This window comes from Sinohyriopsis cumingii, unplaced genomic scaffold (assembly GCF_028554795.1).
Source record: "Sinohyriopsis cumingii isolate HCF-2022 unplaced genomic scaffold, ASM2855479v2 utg000957l, whole genome shotgun sequence".
NCBI classification, from domain to species: Eukaryota; Metazoa; Mollusca; class Bivalvia; order Unionida; family Unionidae; genus Sinohyriopsis; species Sinohyriopsis cumingii.
In genome coordinates, this window is record NW_028315947.1 from 325146 (window position 1) to 346755 (window position 21610).

General features: G+C 35.9%; 1 protein-coding gene across 1 annotated transcript in view; it reads left to right on the forward strand.

The window, feature by feature from the left end:
- The window catches only part of LOC149772941 (plancitoxin-1-like), a 63788-nt gene extending 48382 nt beyond the window's left edge, over positions 1–15406 (forward strand). Inside the window, exons 7-8 of the mRNA XM_089947053.1 lie at positions 1189–1320; positions 9341–15406. Of these exons, the coding sequence (XP_089803179.1) occupies positions 1189–1320; positions 9341–9448 (240 nt within the window). The 3' untranslated portion in view covers positions 9449–15406. The remainder of the gene's footprint in view (positions 1–1188; positions 1321–9340) is intronic.
- The last annotated feature ends 6204 nt before the right edge of the window (positions 15407–21610 follow it).

The window sequence follows — 21610 nt, forward strand, 5'->3', positions numbered from 1 at the left end:
CCCCACAACAACAACAACAACAAAGAAAATTAAATCCTAATATATTCCCTAAAGTTCCATCACAAAGTTAATGATTATTCCAATTGACTTCCATTGGTGTTCTGAATAAATTCCAGTATTGATTGTGCTGATGTTACAATGGTCTTGAATGAGCTAAAGTGCTAACAGTCTTGTTGTCTGATAAGGATATAATCCCAAACACCTTGAATGAATACACAATAATTCTAAGATTGTAAAGTCAATGAGAACTTTGTAATTGCAGTGAAAAATTCAAATAAATAAATTAATGGAATGGTCTACAACTGAACACAACTTAAAGACTGGTTTCTTTTAGACGTTAAGGTTGGGAAAGAGAAGTTCTGTTGATCACAACCTTTATTTAAACAAAACTAAGACAGAATTATAGAATGAGGATGAGCATCATTTTCCCATCAAATTCATAAACAAGATCACTTCTAGAACATTCTTATTTTTAAAAAAAGCTTGACCTTGAATTCAGCATCTGTAAACAGGTTTAACTCCATGTAATAATCGTAAAATATAATCTAAAATCATAGACAAGAATTAACTATGTAAAAGACAAAACATTAGTCAGCTAGGCATCTACCTTTAATTACTGACCAAAGTCAAGCACACAGTAGAAATTAAATATACATGGCAACTTGTCAGTATTTTCTTCAAATACATGAACTAAATTTCTTGTGTAACTAGTATATGATCGAATGTAAACCTGTAGTGTATGCTGTATTACTTACCATATGGTATTAAGGTATGTTTCAATAATACCACATTATTATGGCACACTGGTACACTTATAGACTTAGCTACACCACTTTATCATGGTTGCCTCTTACACATACATGATCAACTACACCGCTTCAGCAGTACAAAGAGGATCAACTATACCACTTTAACATGGCACACTGGTCTACATGTAGGATTAACTGCACAACTTTATCACAGCACACTGGTCTACATATTTGATTAACTACACCACTTTATCCTGGCACGCTGGACAACAATTTGTGATGTAATATGTTATTTATAAATGATCATTATAATCTAGAATCATGGACAAAAATTAAATATAGATATACATGACAGCATGCATACTGAGAAGATAGCATTATCAAGTGGCATTTGCAATGGGACTTTTTAAAAAATCTTTTATACTTTTGTCTGTTTCAGGTATATAATGTGGAAGATATCACTTTCTCCAATACGGTTACATTCAAGGAGACCAAAGATCATTCTAAATGGGCCATTACAGCAAATTCTGTCAACAAGAAATGGACTTGCATTGGAGATATAAATAGAATGGTAAGTATTATAAAGGTCAAGGTTAAGCAAGAGTGAAGGATGAATGGTCAAGATCCTACACACTGGAATGTTAAGATAGAGTTTGGATTAAGTGAAAGACAAGTCTAAGCCTGTAGACAAACAAATATCAGTATGAAATATTGTATTGAGGAAATACAAAAGAAAAAAATTGTTATCTACAGAGTTAAAGTACACAGACAGTGATAGACCATAATACTAAATGAAATAGGGTTGAGTGGGTGTGAAAGCATAGGCAGTAAGCAACTTGTATGTAGATTTTGGAGGCTGAGAGATCATCAAGAATAAGTTTCAGTTTTATATAAATTGAAGGAAAACTGTGTCGGTACTGAAAAACATGCTTCAACCTTGTTGGTAAAATCAAGGCATTATGCAGATAGTTATTGAATGCACAAAACAAAATTGCATCTTTTTCTTATACATTTGAACTTGAAAACTATTGCATATAACATAAGCATTTTATTCATGTATGTACAGTACAGCTTACTTGGACTGCTCTGGTAGCCTTGTGTTTAGAGCATCTGCCTCAGATGCGGGCGGTTGTGGGTTTGATCCCTGGCCGAGTCATACCAAAGTCTTACAAAAATGGTACTAACAGCTGCATCGCATGGTGCTCATCATTAAGACGTTAGTGTTAGGACTGTTTGGCCTAGTGTCAGGATAATGTGACTGGGTGGGGCATCATGCTACATATATGTGACATGATGCCCCAGTGCTAGACATCACTATAAACTGCCACATTGCAGACATCATGACTGAAAGATTGTTAAAGCAGCGTTAAAAATCCAAATCACACACACACAGCCTACTTGTATTTTCGGAACCCCACACACAGTTGTATGGTGTAGAGATTGGAGAATATTAAGAAAAAAGCCACCACCATCTCTCCTTGTGTCTTCATGGAGTTCCAGCAGCAGCTTGTGAGGAATTGCTGTACACACCACATTTTTTTTGTCGTGGATTTGTCAAGAATTACCACCACATAGCGGATATGATCTATCTAATAGGCGTGGTTTACTGTTTATGATCCCAGCAAGCATGCTTTTTATAATTTCATGGAGAGAAAGAGAGGCGCTACTATATGTACATCATTGTCAGATGATCATATACATTTCCTTGTCCTAATGAAGGTAATATAATAGATATAATGGCAAATTAAATTTAGATAATATTAACAAACTCACAATGCCTCAAAACTGTACTTATACTACTATACGTTTTTCATTTACAAAAGACTGATCAACACCTTTTGCAACAAGTTTATGCTTTTACTTTATTCAAAGAAAACTGAACAAACTTACACACTGACTTAATGAGAAACTATTGAGCTTCCTTTGAACAGTGCAAATTTATCCTGCTGTTTAAACATGAAAAGCAATCTTCTGAGGTAGGTACATTTAAATTCCCAATGACAGCTGCTTCTGATAAAAATATGAGAGCCATGTATTTAGTCCTTAAAAAGTAATGACCCACTCACATGGCTGAATATACATGTATACATCTACGAACTTTGGTTCAATTCGGACTGCATTTATACTGTAAGGGACTGATATTTTAAATTTTGTGACTATATTGTTCTTTTCAGGGTATTATTTTGTTCTTTCATTCATCACAAAATAAATTTTTTTTAAAACAAACCCTTGAGAAACTTAAATGGTCTCTTCCTAATAAAGACTTGGGTTATGCAGAAGTTCTACGGAAGTAAAGTCGATGCCCATTATAAACAGTTACAAAATGTTAGCATCGAAAGACAATATCAATTTCAGCTTGGAAAAGTTGCATTTCTAACATGAAGCCAGCTGTCTGTGCACATTGTACATTACAGCTCTGATTACGGTCTCATCATTAACAGAGGAAGTTTGGTAATTGTTTTTAATTAATCCTGACCTGATTGTATATTTCAAAAAGAATAATATGGACGATTGTCAGATCTTAAATATTCAACAAATTGAAGGCATTGTGTATCCACATGTATTCTATTATTGTTCGTTCTAATAAGGAAAGATATCAAAATAAAATTTTTACTAAGATAGAAAAAACTATCCAGTCGTATGGAAATGAGGTGTCATTATCTTGATTGCAGTATAGATCTACGATGTTTAATTATTTCATTCCAGTTTCCTGTTTGTATCTGTTTGAATGTTTGGCCAATGAGACAACAAAATAAAAGATGCAAACCAATTTCTTTCAGTAATATTTAGCTGATTTCTGTATACTTGTATACTGCATTACAGCAAAAATGGATTAAGTGGAAGACATGGGATCTCTCTCTCTCTCTCTGTCTCTCTCTGGGCAAAATGATGGATGTTAAAATTGTCTTTCTTTAATATGATGCAAATAGAAGACTTATCAAGATCAGAGCCAGATAGGGGGTCCAGACTGACCCCACCCCCAGACTTAAAAATAAAGAAAACCATGAAATTTGACCATTGTTTTATTCTTGTTTATTGGGTATTATGCACATTTTGAGTAAATACACATAAATGTTGTTGCCCTTCTGAGAAATGTCAGGGCCCTTTTGAAATTTTGGAGTTTTAAATATAAAAAATTGACCTAATCTGGCCCTGAGTATCAGTAATTACTCAGACTGGTTTAGTGTGTATATTGCAGAATGCTCTACTTAAGATGAAACAAAATCTTAATGATCTATTTCAAGTAAATTTGCGCAATGTATCTTATTACAAAAATTGTCTCAATACTATGTATCGGAATGTACAGACACATTCATTTTCTTATTTCTGTTGCAGTTTGTGCAATATAATTTTTTAAATATCATTTGAAATTAAGTAAAATTGCACTCCCTGCAGTGAAAAAATGATAAGGAAAGATCGACATCAAACATTTTCAACAAAATTGTATTCATACTTGACTGAAGTGAAACAGTATAGCACAATTTCTGATAGGTACCTCATGCACGAGTTCTCAGTAATAACGTTGTACTATTTCTTCTGACATCCAATCACATAATTATAGAGGGGTGATTTAAACTTGGGGAAAACATAGTTCTCACAGTACTGTTGCTGTTTGAACATACAGAAACAAAACTTACTCGTCAAAGCTAACTGACCATGTGCTTTTCAGTAATACCAAGATGATGACAAAGTTAAATTCACCCTAGTACTGAATCTCAGTATGTTGTGAAGAAAAGAAGATTAATTCAAGGACTTGAAAACAGATCATGAGCAAGGCACTAGATAAAGTATGTCAGTCTCATATATTTATGCGTGTGCATGAAGTATAGAGAGAAAATTATTAAGATTTTATATCTTTACTTTAATTTAAACTATACCATTTTTATTAATTACCAAATCATTTAAGAGACATATAGGTTCATGTGTACTTTTTTAAGACAGATGACCACAATTACCAACTTATATTTTTAATGACAGGACCATAATAGTAGCTGTTAAGTACAACACTCCAAGTCAAATGGCTTCGTGTAATGGGAATTCACCTTTCCCAAGCTGTTAAGTACAAGACACCAAGTCCGATGGCTTCATGTAATGCAAATGCACCTTTCCAAAGCTGAAACTGACATCATCTTCTAATCCCAACATTTTATGACAGTCAGGGGCACCCACGGAATTTTGTGTGTGTGGGGTGAACATGTAGTGTCTGCTGTTGAGTTTTTACAAAACATGTTTAGAATGGGGTAGGGGTGGCAGGTGCCCCCTACCCAACTACGTGCAGACGCCTCTGACTGTGTTGACAATATTCACTGCTTTAATTCTGCAGAACATACATTGAAGTCTAGTCTTTTTTAGGGAGAGACCATTTAATTTCTAGGGGTGGATGCTTGCTTGAAAACATTTATCATGCAGATTTTTATTATACAAGGACACCATACAATTCCATTTCTTATTTGAAATAAATTTATCATGTGGTGAATGAAACAACAAAATATTTCCCAGTCAGAAAGAACAATCTAGCCCCATAAATTAAATGGCCATTCCCTTGCAGTACTAATGTAGTTAAAATCGAACAAGTGTATATATTCAGCCTCTTGACTAGATCATTATGTTGTTTGTAAATTTAGAATTGTTTTCTGTTGTTTTATTTTATCAAAAGTGGCTGACACCTGGAATTTAATTGTCCAAACCTTAGAGGATCACTTTTCGTCTTTAAACAGCAAGATAAATTTACACTGTTCAAGAAAAGATCAATAGGGTGTGCCTCTTGTCAAGTCAGTGTATAAGTTTTGTTCAGATTTCTTTGAATAAAGTAAAAGTGTAAACATATTTCAAAAGACGTTGATCAACCTTCTCTAAATGTGCAGAATATATGAGGCATTTTATTATATTTGTTTTAAGTGTCGCAATATATTTAATAGAAATGGTATCTTATTATAAATCACGCATGATGTCAGTCTTTCTGGGGGTGGTCTTCATTCATTGGCTGTTCAAATGTCCATAAGTATAACTTATGTTGTTAATGACTGGACCATAATTTGAGCTACATGTATTAAGTGCAAGGTGCCAAGTCATTTGTGTGATAGAAATACACCTTTCCCAAGTTGAAATTGGTATCTTCTTCCGATGCTAGCATTTTATAACTGTTTTACAATGGTCACTGCCTTGATTTCTGCTGAACATCCACTAAAGCCAAGTCTTTATTAGGGAAAACCATTTAAGTTTCGAAAAATTGGGTGGGGGTGATAAATGCTTGAAAACTATTGTCTTATTCCTATTTGAAGTACAAAATGGACTCTATGCCATTCCTTGCTTTGCTTGAAAGAAACCTATGTTGTGATGAAAGAAAGAATAAAAAACACCACTGTTGGCAATAATGAGTTAACCCCATAATGTTAAATGCCCAGTCCCCTTTAGTACGTGGGCATTAAGAAGTGAACTAGTTTGTAGTTGTGTACATGTAAATTCAGTCTCGTAACTGGGCCATTACTCCTTAAGGACTAAACATTTGGTTGGCATGTAAGTCTAAATTCAATTTTCTCTTTTGTAGTTTGTATTATTAAGCAGAAACTGTTGTTATCTGGAATTTAATTGTCCATATTTTGGAGGATTATTTTTCAGGTATAAACGGTAGGATAGATTAACACAAGTTTTCAGATGTACAAAATATACAAGACTTTAGAATTCATTTCTATTCTATATATGATCCAGATAAAGAGCACTGATTGCTGATTTGGTATTTGATTGTGAACCACTCATGATGTGTCAGTATTTCCATGGATGGTCTTCATTGATTGGCTGTTCACTCAGTAATGCCAATCAGCCGTTTTATGGTGGAGATGCCATCGGTGTGCCAGCTAAGGCACAGTGGTGATTTGTAGGTATTTTATTGCTCCATCACGGAGCATTATTGCAGAGCAAAATTGGAAGGGACCAAGTCCAACCCGCAATGCATGGAGTTAAACAAATACCTGTGAACTGTGCTGATTAGTTCAAACCTTAAAGTGCTACCCAGCAGAGCTAGTGTCTTTATGTATGAAAGCATATCCAACTGAGCTATTGTGTTGATCTATGAAAGCCTATCCAGCAGAGCTAGTGTCTTGATGTATGAAAGTGTGTGTGTGAGATTGGGAATTTTAACATAGCTTTTGTAATTTTTCAGTCATATCACTATGATGTCTGCAGTGTGGCACTTCTATAGTAATGTCTGGTACTGAGGGATCATGCACATATATGTTGCATGATGTCCCACCCAGTTACATTATTCTGACACCAGGCTGACTAGTCCTAACTCTGACCTCTTAATGCTAAGAGCCTAATGAGGCAGCTTTTAGTACCATTTTTATGAGTCTTTGGTATGACTCAGCCAAGGTTAAACCCACACCATCCCACATCTGAACCATACACTTATAACCACTAGGCCACCAGAGCATTCTTGATGTATGAAAGTCTAGCCAACAGAGCTTGTCTGTTGATGTATGAAAGCACATTGAAAAGAGCTAGTGTGTTGAACCATGAAAGCCTTTCCAGCAGTGCTAGTGTGTTGATGTACGAACGTCTATCCAGCAGTTGGTGTGTTGATGTATGAAAGCCGTATCTAATAGAGTTGGTATGCTGATCTAGGAAAACCTATCCAACGGAGCTAATGTGTTGATCTATGATAGCCTATCCAACAGAGCTAGTGTGTTGATCTATGAAAACCTATTGATCATAGCTAGTATGTTGATTTGAGAAAACCTATCCAACGGAGCTAGTGTGTTGATCTATGATAGCCTATCCAACAGAGTTGGTGTGTTGATGTATGAATGCCTATCCAACATTGCTAGTGTGTTGATCTGAGAAAGCCCTATTTAACAGAGCTAGTGTGTTGATCTTTGCAAGCCTATAAACAGTGCTAGTGTGTTGATCTATGAAATCCTATCCAGCAGAGTTAGTGTGAAAATGTATGAAAGCCTATCCAACAATGCTAGTGTGTTGATCTATGAAAACCTATTGATTATAGCTTGTGTGTTGATATATGAAAGTCTATCAAACAGAGCTTGTGTGTTGATCTGCGAAAGCCTATCTAACAAAGTTGGTTTGTTGATGTAAGAAAGCCTATCAGCAGTGCTAGTGTGTTGATATATTAATTCCAATCCAACAGAGTTGGTGTGTTGATGTACGAAAACCTATCAACAGTGCTAATGTGTTGATCCATGAAATCCTATCCAATAGAGTTGGTGTGTTGATGTATGAAAGCCTATCAGCAGTGCTAGTGTGTTTATCCATTAACTCCGATCCAACAGTGCTAGTGTGTTGATGTATGAATGCCTATCAACAGAGCTAGTGTGTTGATCTATGAAAACCTATCCAACAGTGCTAGGGTGTTGATATGTGAGTGACCTGTCCAACAGAGCTAAGGGTGTTGATCTATGAAAGCATATTGATCAGAGTTGGTGTGTTAATATAAGAAAGCATCATCCAACAGTGTCTTGATGAATGAAAGCCCTCTCCAACAGAGCTAAGGGTGTTGATGTATGAAAGCCTGTCCAACAGAGCTAAGGGTGTTGATGTATGAAAGCCTGTCCAACAAAGCTAGGGGTGTTGATGTATGAAAGCCTGTCCAACAGACCTAAGGGTGTTAATGTATGGAAGCCTGTCCAGCAGAGCTAAGGATGTTAATGTATGAAAGCCTGTCCAACAGAGGTGTATGAAATCCTGTCCAACAGAGGTGTATGAAAGCCTGTCCAACAGAGCTAAGGGTGTTGATGTATGAAAGCCTGTCCAACAGCATTAAGGGTGTTGATGTATGAAAGCCTGTCCAACAGAGTTAAGGGTGTTAATGTATGGAAGCCTGTCCAACAGAGCTAAGGGTGTTAACGTATGAAAGTCTGTCCAACAGAGGTGTATGAAATCCTGTCCAACAGAGGTGTATGAAATGCTCTCCAACAGAGGTGTATGAAAGCCTGTCCAACAGAGCTAAGGGTGTTGATGTATGAAAGCCTGTCCAACAGAGCTAAGGGTGTTGATCTATGAAAGCCTGTCCAACAGAGCTAAGGGAGTTGATGTATGAAAGCCTGTCCAGCAGAGGTAAGGGTGTTGATGTATGAAAGCCTGTCCAACACAGCTAAGGGTGTTCATGTATGAAAGCTTGTCCAACAGAGCTAAGGGTGTTGATGTATGAAAATCTGTCCAACAGAGATATTTTGTTGATGTATGATACCCATATCCAATAGAGATAGTATGTTGATGTATGCTGAGACTGTCTTTCCATTCAAGTTATTTTCCTAAGTGCTTCTACCCTGAAAAGGTGAATATTAATATGTTAATACATGACCAGAACATAGCTAGTTTGACATGCTATAGTATGTGGATATAAAGGGAGATAACTGGGTAGACTATTGGCAGTTTTTTATGGAATATTATTCTCACTTATGTACATTTATTACAACATTCTTGAGAATTTGTGGATCACAAAAATAGATATGTAACATATTATTCATTATTAGAACATAAGTCATGAGTTTACTTGATGTTCTTGCAATTTGTTGTATGGAACCTAATACAAGTTACACTGATAGCTGTTGTCACTAAGTTCCTTTTTTCTGTTGTAGTCAAGCCAGTTTCACAGAGCTGGAGGTACTGCCTGCTTTCAGAATCCAAGTGTTTGGAAGAACTTCAACAGGCTGATTAGTGATGTTGAATCCTGTCCTCAGCATTGAATTAAGAATTTGATGATAGCCAGAAAAATATACAAGGGAAACAATCCTTTAATAAGCTTGGAGGAGTGTGTAGTGGTTTTCAGATTTATTGGCTAATATTGGTTATCTATGAATAGCAAATTAATTTTGATAACATTTATGTGTTTCTGGTTTCAGTATATTCTTTGGGATTTAAATATTTCTTAATATTTAAGCAGTGTCAGTTCTGTACATCAGAAGGAGGTAAAATAGTAATAATTTGAAAATTTTATGTTAGCTTTTTTTGCTAAAGCTATGGTACAAGTTACTGTATTTACTATAACTATGGCATCAGTTATTGCATTTAAAATAGGAATGGCATAAATTACTATAATAACTAGTACTATGGAATTAGTTACTGTACTCACTATAGCTACGGCATCAGTTACTGTATTTACTAGAACTTTGGAATTAGTTACTGTATTTACTAGAACAATGGCATCAGTTACTATATTTACTACAACAATGTAATTAGTTACTGTATTTACTAGAACTATGGAATTAGTTACTATGTTTACTCAAACTATGAAATTAGTTGCTGTATTTACTAGAACTATGGAATTAGTTACTGTATTTACTAGAACTATGGAATTAGTTACTATATTTACTAGAACAATGGAATTAGTTACTATGTTTACTAGAACTATGGAATTATTACTGTATTTACCAGAACTATGGCATTGGTTACTGTATTTACTAGAACTATGGAAATGGTTACTGTATTTACTAGAACAATGGCATCAGTTACTGTATTTACCAGAGCAATGGCATAAGTTACCGTATTTACTAGAACTATGGAATTGGTTACTGTATTTAATAGAACAATGGCATCAGTTACTTTATTTACTAGAGCAATGGCATCAGTTACAGTACATGCATTTACTAGAGCTGAGGCATCACTTATTGTATTTAACATGGCTATGGCATTGGTTATTGTAATTACCATATCTGTGGCATTATTAACTGTATTTCTGCCATGGTGGTAAGTCCAGACTTGACAATAAGCTCATGGCCTCCTTAGGAAAGACCCTTGGTTTATTAAGGTAGAAATATTGTACATTACTGTATGTACTCACGTATAAGTCAAGTCCACCTTTAAAAACACAGACCATGATCTGCCTTTGCATAATGTAAGGGAATATCAGGGTCTTTGCTGCTTGTTCACTGATACACCCAACAAGCTGGATAGACCCAGATCTGCCAGTCCATTGAGTAATTGCACATCTTGGTCTGAATAGTTGAACACACCTTATAAGCCTGTATATATGGTACTAATTGGATGCCATTCAGGTATATTTTTACTTATTCAATAGGAGACTGATGCATTAGCTTCATTTACTTTTGTCATTTTATTGACCAGATTGTTAATCTAGACCAGCCTCTGAATTGATGATATCTGTCAAACCTTTCGTCTGTTTAGCATCAGACCTAGTTACAGTGTATGTTTAGTTGTGTTTTACAGATGTATGTAGAGTCATGTATACTGGTATGAAAATGTGTCATGAAAAGTACTACATCCTTGAGGCAAAATTGGGTTTCTCTGACTTAATTTAGTTGCTCCGGTGATTTGTGTTACGCTGTACATGTAACTCAGTTTCTTAAGACATTATTGTTTACAGAGATGATAGATTTATTATTTAGATGCATTATAAGGAAACTCTTCACCCATCATTCAAAATGTGTCTCTCTTAATTTTAGTTTGAATATACCTCCCCATTTTTTTGTACCCCCCTACCAGTTTAAAAAATTAAAAGTACAAAAGAGCTAAAGATGCACAGAACTTGATCAGTTAATTTATTGATTTAGAATTTCAAGCCTGATTATGGCCCCTAACAACATTATGTTCTGCACATTTCATTCTAAACAAAAGTTTTCAGTTTAAAAGACAATCCTGTTTGCCAGTCATTCTAATTGTTGGACAAGTCCATTTTCAGTTAAGGGGTGTATGCATGACTACATATGCATGTACATATAAGGAAAATACTACATCATCTGCTTCTGATATTTCCAATATCGAATGAAGCAAAGGAAAAGAATGACAACTACAAATTTGCCGTTCACGTGGATTAAACAAGTGGTGTAATTTCTGTGTTCATGTGTACAAAGGGATATAACTCTAAACTCTCAACATTATGGTAATTTATAGAATTATCTGGAAATTAATGAATAGGATGAACTGTGTCACTCTGTTGTCTGAGGAAAATACTATTGTGCATCATGCACGCATTATGGCGCTCTCTGAGCATGGAAAATCATTAAGTATGAAGCATGCAGAGGATGCCAGTGTTAGGGCCACTCTTGTCACAATTACAAATCAATGAATGAATTGACTATGTTCTGTGCACTTTTTATCACATTAAAGATTTTTGTTATTCAAATAGGTTGGAGGGCACAAACAAACAGGGATTTATGCAAAAGCTATACACTGCTGCATGCAAGACCATGTGCTATCAAATAGACCAATAAACAAATCCAGTGAACTCAAATTTAAACACGCTGTTAAAATAATTGTATTCTCTTAAGTATGATCGTATTAAGAACCAGTTAGTTGAATCACCACCCATTAAACAGTAAATTTGTAATAACTATAAACAATTCATTAAAGATTTAGGGCTCATTATACAGATGTGCTAGAAATTGTTATTTAATGTCGGGGCTGTTCCAGTAAAAACATTCATGGGACCCAGGGAAGGCACTTTTCATGTAGGGTACTCACCCATAGATACAATTTAGAATTTTCTTCTTTTTTAATATGAACTCTGTAAATCAAAGTACCCTGGCATATGTATTTTTAAAATGCCTTCCCAGGGTACCATGTATGTTTAAATGGGACAGCCCTCATTGTGTTTGGCACCTCTGCATTCTAAAACTATTGGACATTGGTTGGGGTTGGCATGACATTATTTGGGATTGACATGACATTAGTTGGTGTTGGCATCTCTGCATTGTGAATCTATTTGACATCGGTTGGGATTGGCCTGACATTCGTTGAGGTTGGCATCTCTGCATTATAAATCTATTTGACATCAGTTGGGATTGGCATGACATTAGTTGAGGTTGGCATCTCTGCATTATAAGCATATTTGACATTAGCTGGGGTGGGATGACATTAGTTGAGGTTACCATCTCTGCATTATTAACATATTTGACATCAGTTGGGGTTGGCATGACAGTTGAGGTTGGCATCTCTGCATTATAAGCATACTTGACATTAGCTGGGTTGGCATGACATTAGTTGAAGTTGGCATCTCAGCATTACAAGCATATATGACATCAGTTGGGCTTGGCATGACAGTTGAGGTTGGCATCTCTGCATTATAAGCATATTTGACATTAGCTGGGTTGGCATGACATCAACTGGGCTTGGCATGACATTAGTTGAGGTTGGCATCTCTGCATTACAAGCACATTTGACATTAGCTGGGTTGGCATGACATCAGTTGGGCTGGGTATAATATTAGTAGAGGTTGGCATCTTTGCTTTATAAACCTATTTGACATCAGTTGGTGTTGGCATCTCTGCATTATAAGCCTATTTAAATAAGCAGAAATGTTATTTGTGCTCCAGTGACATGCATTAATATTTGTGTTTAACCCCTTTTCTTACAGACTTTTGTGTGCAGAGTCATGTTGTTTGGTATATTAATACATTATAAAAAATAATACCAGACCCTTCAGTCTATACTTATCCAGTGTTCCTGTGACCGGCATCAGGTTTTGTATCTAGCTCAAACTTTTTCAGACACTATTGCTTGCCAAGTCATGTTACTTTGTACATTATTATATCATAAGGAATTCTACTTCAAAAATCAATATTAGGTCACTGTGACCTGCATATTAAGCTTAAGCGACCTGTGATAATTGTGTTTGCACACAATTGTTTGCAGTGTTATCTTAATTGGTATATAGATGATTCCTAATAAATATGTCACACCAAGTCTAAACTAGGTTACTTTGATCTATATCTCATGTTTCCTTGACTGGTTTTAGCTATTGTGTTTAGCTAGTGTCTTGATTACCACTGCCTGCAAAGTAATGTAAACCATTGGATGCAGTAGTTTGATCAGTATCAGAATGGACTTAGTGGGATCAATATATGGGGACTTGATATGTCTTTGCAACATGAAGAGTACATTGGTCCCCACCTTAAGGGACCCCTGTCAGCAGAGACTATCCCTTAATCAGAGACAATCTTGCCTGACACTACAGTATTATATTTTTACCATTTTCTCCCCCACAAGAGATACCAGCCTTTAATCAAAGGTCACCATACCCAATACTGTAGTCCTATGTTTTTAAAATTTTATCCATCACAAGAGTCCAGCCCTTGATCAGAAGTCATTATGCCCAATACTGTAGTGATATGTGTTTACAATTTTATCCATCACAAGAGAGTTCAGCCCTTGATCAGAAGTCATTATGCCCAATAATGTAGTCATATGTTTTTACAATTTTATCCATCACAAGAGAGTCCAGCCCTTGATCAGAAGTCATTATGCCCAATACTGTAGTCATGTGTTTAAAATTTTATCGATCACGAGAAAGTCCAGCCCTTAATCAGAAGTCATTATGCCCAACACTAATGCAGTATCTTCTTACCATTTTATTCCTCACAAGATGGGTCAGTTCTAACTCAGAGGTCACAATGCCTGATACTCCAGTCATATAGTTGTATCATTTTATCCACACAAGGGAGAAGGTCATTTTTATAATACCTGCTTTTTAGTGCATTGGTCACATAAGAATGATACCTCTGTATTATATAGAGAAACTGGAGTTTTACACTCTGGCTATCATTTGTGTTCCAGTTTTAAAATGTATGTACATATTTAAAAAGTAAATGTATTTTACTATTTTCTTTTAGAATTGAACTATTGCATTCCATTTATTAAAAGCTAGTGAAATTGGTATTGAGAACAGCTTTTGTTTGATTGATGCATTTGTCTTATAATACTAATTTGTATGCATGTTTTTATAATAAATTTATTTTACTTTTTTTAAGTCCTACAATTTTATTCAAATTATATCAAGCATGTTAAGTTTTAATTTAATATACCATATAGTATTCGATGACAATCTTTTTGTATACTTAATACATTTGTCTTGTAATAATAATGTATATGTATATTTTTGTAAGAAGTTTATTTGTCTTCTTTTTTTATAATTGTTACTTTTGCATTCCAGTTATAGAAGGCTATTTAAATTGCCATCAACACGTTTTAGATTTAGATATTGTTTTACCAACAGTTGCAGTTGTTTTGTTTCCTTTTTAATTCTTTCAGTATTTATGTTTTGTAATACAAGGAGGTGTAATACAAGCATGTAATACAAGGAGGTGTAATACAGGCATGTAATACAAGTGTTCAATACAAGCATGTAATACAAGTGTGTAATACAAGCATGTAATACAAGTGTGCAATACAAGCATGTAATACAAGGAGGTGTAATACAAGCATGTAATACAAGGAGGTGTAATACAAGTGTTTAATACAAGCATGTAATACAAGTGTGCAATACAAGCATGTAATACAAGGAGATGTAATACAAGTGTGTAATACAAGCATGTAATACAAGTGTGCAATACAAGCATGTAATACAAGGAGGTGTAATACAAGTGTGTAATACAAGCATGTAATACAAGTGTTTAACTGTAAAGAAGACAGGATAGTGATTTGGTTAGAACTAAGAATTGCCTAATTAGGATCGGAGAAAGAGGGATTATGGATAGGCTGGTTTGAGAAGTTGTACAGAGTTTATTGTTTATTTTTTACTTAATCCTATATCACTTTTAAGTTAAATGCAATCATATTTTGGATTCTTTTAAAATGTTTTCTTTTGTTATGGCTGTATCTTGTCTTCTGAAGTGCTTAATATTTTACCTACACAGCATTGTTATAAAATGATATGTTAATGTATAGATCTCAATAAATAATATTTTCTATTTTATTTCTTGTATCTTTAAAACAAATTTCACATGAATATTTATTTTTTTGTTTGGAGTGGGGGGTTCACTTGGCTACAAGGTTAAGTGAAATTATGGGATGGTCGTACATTATCTTCCATCCATCAATCAACAGTTGCTTCTAACATCTCTGGGGGCCATATTTCAATCCAGGCTTACATATTCATGATCTTGAATGAGGCCATTAATGAGTAAAAGCCATGCATATTCATGAGGTGATTTCGTATTTGATTGGTTGAGCCAGTTACAGTTCTGTAGCGCATATTTCTGGTCAGTTTTGAATTGTGGTCTTATCTCGTAAAGATTTCAGATGAATTCAATAAAAAATTAGATCTATGCATATTAACGATGCTATCTTGAATCTGATTGGCTCAGCTTGTTTCCACTATAGAGACCATTTCAAATCCCGTTTTTCTAACATCTCAAAAACCACTTGACAAACTTTTGACAAGAATATTTTAAACAAAACTAATCTGACCATGAAAAACTAAACTGTGTGATCTTGTTATGTGAATGTAAGCCATATAATCTGGCCAAACAAAACTGAGCTATTTATTCTTGCAATACAGAACTAAATCATGTAATCTGGCGATACAAAAATAAGTCATGTAATCTGACCATACAAAACTAAGCCATATGATCTGGCCATACAAAACAAAGCCATGTGATCTGGCCATACAGAACTAAGCCATATAATTTGGCCACACAAATTTAAAGCCATGTAATCTGGCCATACAAAACTGAGACATCTAATCCTGGCCATACAAAACCAAGCCATTCAATCTGGCCATATGAAACCAAGCCATGTAATCTGGCCATGTGAAACTTAGCCATGTAATCTGGCCATACAAAACTAAGCCATATAAATTGGCCTCACAAATTTAAGCCATGTAATCTGGCCATACAAATTTAAGCCATGCAATCTGGCCATACAAAACTAAGCCATATGATCTGGCCATACAAAACTAAATCATATAATCTGGCCATACAAAACTAAATCATGTAATCTGGCCATACAAAACTGAGACATGTAATCCTGGCCATACAAAACTAAGCCATATAATTTGGCCACACAAATTTAAGCCATGTAGCCTGGCCATACAGAACTAAGATATGTGATCTGACCATACAAAATTAAACCTACCGCTCCGGTGGCCTAGTGGTTAGAGCGTCCACCTCGGATGCGGGAGGTCGTGGGTTCGATCCCCGGCCGAGTCATACCAGAGACTTAAAAAATGGTACTAACAGCTGCCTCGCTTGGCGTTCAGCATTAAGAGGTTAGTGTTATGACTGGTTGGCCTGGTGTCAGGATAATGTGACTGGGTGGGACATCATGCTACATGTCTGCGGCATGATGCCCCAGTGCTAGACATCACTGTAAACTGCCACATTGCAGACATCGTACCGATATGACTGAAAAATTGTTAAAGCTACGTTAAAAATCAAAATCACATCACACATCACATCACAAAACTAAACCATATAACGTGTTTACTGCTATGGGAGGCTAGCTCTTCCTCCTAGCCGACTATTGGTATTTCACTATCATTTCTTACTGCAGAGTAACTATGGTAGGTGTATATGCCTGACATCAATTTCAAGAACAACACAAGCCCGAAAGACCCAGTTTACAAATATAGCTATATCTTTAAATAATAAACAATAGTAGCTGAAAAAGTCACACCATAGCCTTAAGTTAAGAAATTTGCCAGGGGCCAATTTACAAAACTGGAGCCCGGCACCAATGGGTTGAAGTCATGTACTAGATAAGTTTTAGACTGTACTTCCCATTTATAAACTTTCACATTAGGTCTCACTGGAAAGTTTCGTATTTTGACACATCCCTAATTTTTAAGGAAGAAGGCATGAAGCTAATCATCATAAGCCTAGCATTTATAAATTCACACAGAAGCTAAATCTGTAATGTGGTTTAGATTTACTCTGAGTTATGCTTGAAAACGGGTTGGCTTGTTTGGGGACTGCCTGTTACACTTAGATTAGCACTGGAGATTATATGCGTAACTTGGGCTGCAAATGAACAACCGACTTGGCACACATATTTATGTATGTCTGCTACAGAGGTAAATGTCTAAAACTCGAGATGGTTGAGGGCTGATGAAAAGTATGCTGATTTGTTATAGTACTAGTGAACTTTATTCATACATAAGGCACATACTGATTCTCTTAGCTGCCATGTCACAGGAAAATATTCAAAATAGCTCTTTGCTGTAAAAAAAATGGATGTAAGAAAGAGGGGTTGGTGACAGTGTTGGTTGAATATAAAAGCCACCAGTTGTATAAGAAATTAACCTGATTGCCACACTAAAAATCTCTTATGTATTCTTTGTACAAAAATCATTCATTTGTTTTTATTTGCATCGTCTGTGTAAACTTATTTTCATTTTTCTGCAATATGTCATTGTTGGATGAAAATTGAACAGATAAACTGTCCAGTGAGACCTTATATTGTTAGATGTTAGTAGAATACTGTATAATGATTACTGATAGGAAAACTAACAGTTGTCAGGGGATAAGTTCTTCTGTTGCTGGTATTAAAATATAAGTTGTAGATGAAACTGTCAGAAGCAGTTAGAAAAAACATCACATTTTGATCAAAACGTCCAATTGAAGAAACCATTATCAGTCAAGTCTCACTTTTTATGAGCCAAGTATTGGGTGGTGTAAGCGGTGACTTCAAATTCGCATATGTCTGTATTAGTAATGTTCTGTCTTTTGCAGTTCTGATTCATGAACATTAAAACTGTTAGATAAAAGAAAACAAAGATATGTGATTTTACACCAGTTTTTTGACATTTATGTAATAAAATATTACTATTCCTATCAAGTCAGTATTTATGATGAAAAAACATACAAAATCTTTCGAAAGTTTATCACTGTTTAGACCAGATGCTTTGCGTAAAAGAAATGTTTTCTAGTTTAATTGCAATGCCTACCATGTTCAACTTTAATAGTCAAGACTGAATATGTCTATGTTTTACGTTACTTTTTGTGACTTCCTTGGAAGACGAAACTGCAACAAGACCATGCGTTTGTACAGGAAGGTTGCAGGGTCCAGCTTGTGGTGACAGTGACTTTAAGGAAGAAGTTAAACCACACCCTGGTAAACAGACTGGTGGCCAATTAGACTAAAGCTTAGTTTCAAAATTTATGGTTTTCCAAATGGGGATTTCTCACATACCCATATTGGCTGAATCCGAGACTCGAACCTACACAGACAGAGGTGAGATGGCAGTGATCCGTAACGGAGAGCGCTTTAGACCACTCGGCCACTTGGGGCCCCGGATTGTGAAGTACTACCATAGGAATAATAATAATAATAATAATCATAATAATAATAAAACGCTGTAAAACGAATTATTACACATCATGAAACATGTAAGTCGGTTTACAGAAGTAACCTATAAACATAAAATGAATTTACAATTTCAATATAAACATAATGATAAATGGATGAATGTCAACTCTGTTCTTCTGGTGCAAAAGATGTGTCTTGAGCAAGCTTCTTGAACGTGATCATGATCCCTTCGTGTCTGAGATCAAGCGGCAGTTTATTCCAGGTAACTGTGCCCTGATATACAAATGCATGTTGTCCATGGGACTTACTTTTTACCTTGGGAATACTAAGAATAAGAGTGCCCAATGATAAGTGCAAGCATCTAGCAGGAGTGTACAAGTGTAAAATCAGAGAGTTAGTTCCTGCCAGAGTCAGTCAAAGAAGTGTAACAGAGAGAAGATAGTTTGTGCTTTATTCTACTGAAAACGGATTGCCAGTGGAGTTGTTGAGATAGTATAATCATTTCGTGGTGCTCTAAGAATGATTCTAGCTACAGTGTTTTCGACCTTTTTGAAGTTACTGAGAAATAGACAGTGGCAGAAAAGACATAAGAGCGTTACAAAAGTCAAGTCTAGGGAGTAATCCATTCAAGTCTAGAGAGTAGTCTCGTCAAGTCTAGAGAGTACTAGTAAACACAAGGGTTTTGTGGCATCAACTGTGAGAAGATTGCAAATAGTGCCGATGAGTCTCAGCTCCTGTGCTGCTCTTCAAGTGATCGTGACATGCTGGTGCAGTACGAGACAGGTATCAAAAGTAAAACCGAGATTTCTAAGTGTTAGTCGAAATTTAATGGGAATGTTACAGATATTAATTGTTTCTGGTAACTGAGACAACATGCATGTATTCAATTTAGTTATAGCTTATTGCACCTCACCCATGACTTAACATCGGAGACGCACTTGTGTGTGCTTTGGATGGTTGAAGCAACTTCATTAACACAGCTAGATTTATACAGTGGCTGTGTGTATGGAATAAAGCGAATTGGTCCTAAAACAGAACCTTGTGACACGTCATAACAGAGATTATCTGGACTACAAAGTTTACCATTTACTGAAACAATTTGATTTTTTACAGGTGGATATGATTTGGACCATGATAAAGGAGTGTTGTGAATGTCAAAGACATGATGCAGCTGGTGAAGTAAGATATCATGGTCAGTTGTATCAAAGGCTGCGGATAAGTCAAGATTTGTGAGAACTGAAATCTTGCCATCATCCAAAGCAGAGAGAAGGTCATTGGCACGTCTTAATACCTTGTAGCATCAAAGAGTTGATAAGTATTTGAAAGATAGTGTATTTGTGTGAAACAGTGTATTTGTAAACATTGCTAAAAAGGAGACATTTTTTTTTTAATAGACTTTCTGATAGGTTTCATTAGATAGACATATTTCACGTTATAAGACAATTTTGAAGCAAGGAACCTGGGTACGATCAATGGGTCACACATTACACTATACAAGTGTAATTATGCCTATCTCAAGACATAGTCATTCTTCAGCAATCGGAATAGATTGATGTCAGGATTTCTATTAGACCGATATTAAAGGCCGCGATAAACCCTTCATAAAAGGTCGAAGTCATAAATAAGTTAATTAAAATGACTTGTAGCAAATACACATAGGTCTCGGACTTGTACTGAATAAAAGTTATAAATAAGTTAATTAAAAATGTTGTGGGACTTGTAGCAAATACACATAGGTATCTGACTCGTACTTAATACTCTGGAGTAATACCGTTATTGCATGATCAGACCAGTTTAACGCATGCGATTTTGTGACTTAAGCCGATATTAAATATCATAATGAACGTATTATTTGAGTTTAAAAACGGAGCGCAGAACAAATTGTAGATATATTATTTGTATGTTCTAAGTAATTGATTATAACAGTAATAATCATACTCGACTTTATATATCCCTCGGTTTGCCAGATAACTTGGAAAACACATTGAGCCCTCGGATACAATCAGCTTTTCTCGTGCTGCAACAAACTTTCGTATAAAGCAGACCTTATTAAAACTATATAGATAAAAAGAATTATAGTCGATGTCAATCGTGGTACTAAAGGGACAATAATATCCGCTTTATACACTGATTAGACATCATAAGTTCCCTTCCTTAGCTTAATAGATAGTTAACAGGAGCCGGCTGTCCCTTGTTCTTCCTTGCTCGCGACACAAACAACTGGTAGGTGATGAAAGTAATCATTCTGACCACGGGACCTGACGTGAAGTCACGAGAGTGTTCAGTTCAAAACAAACAAAGGAGACTTGAACCTATTATACATGCCATGTGGTCTAAGGTTGACATTGTCCAGGATGGGAGTGGGAGACAAGCACCTCAATCCTCCGAAAATGCCCCATACGGCTTGCGTCTCTGATTGCCTCTGTCAAATAAAATCAAGCTCATGGCCTTCGCGAGTGGCTTAGATTTTAAGTCCGGCAGACCACGTTTTCCACTAATAGGAGAAGGGGTGAAGGCGGGCCACTGGCGCCTTAAAACCAGTTGCTTCGGGTAGATGGGACTCGTAAACCTTGGATGGTAGCTCATCTAGGAGAAGGAAAACTCCGATTCCAAACCTCTGCTGCCTTGTGTCTATACCCACTCATTGGAAAGGCTAAGGGAGTAAACCCCGACAGAAAATCCGGAGATGGAGTCCCTAATGCGGTCTGACATTGCCTTCAACGTCATTCCGGCAACTCCTGCGACGCAGTTGGTGCCAAGCTGTATCGGCATTCGTCGTTCCCTTGGGCCCACCAGCTGCGTGGAGAGGGGGGATCTGCTGTATGGACAACAGCTGATTCTCCATACCACCCTGCCCTTTCTTCATA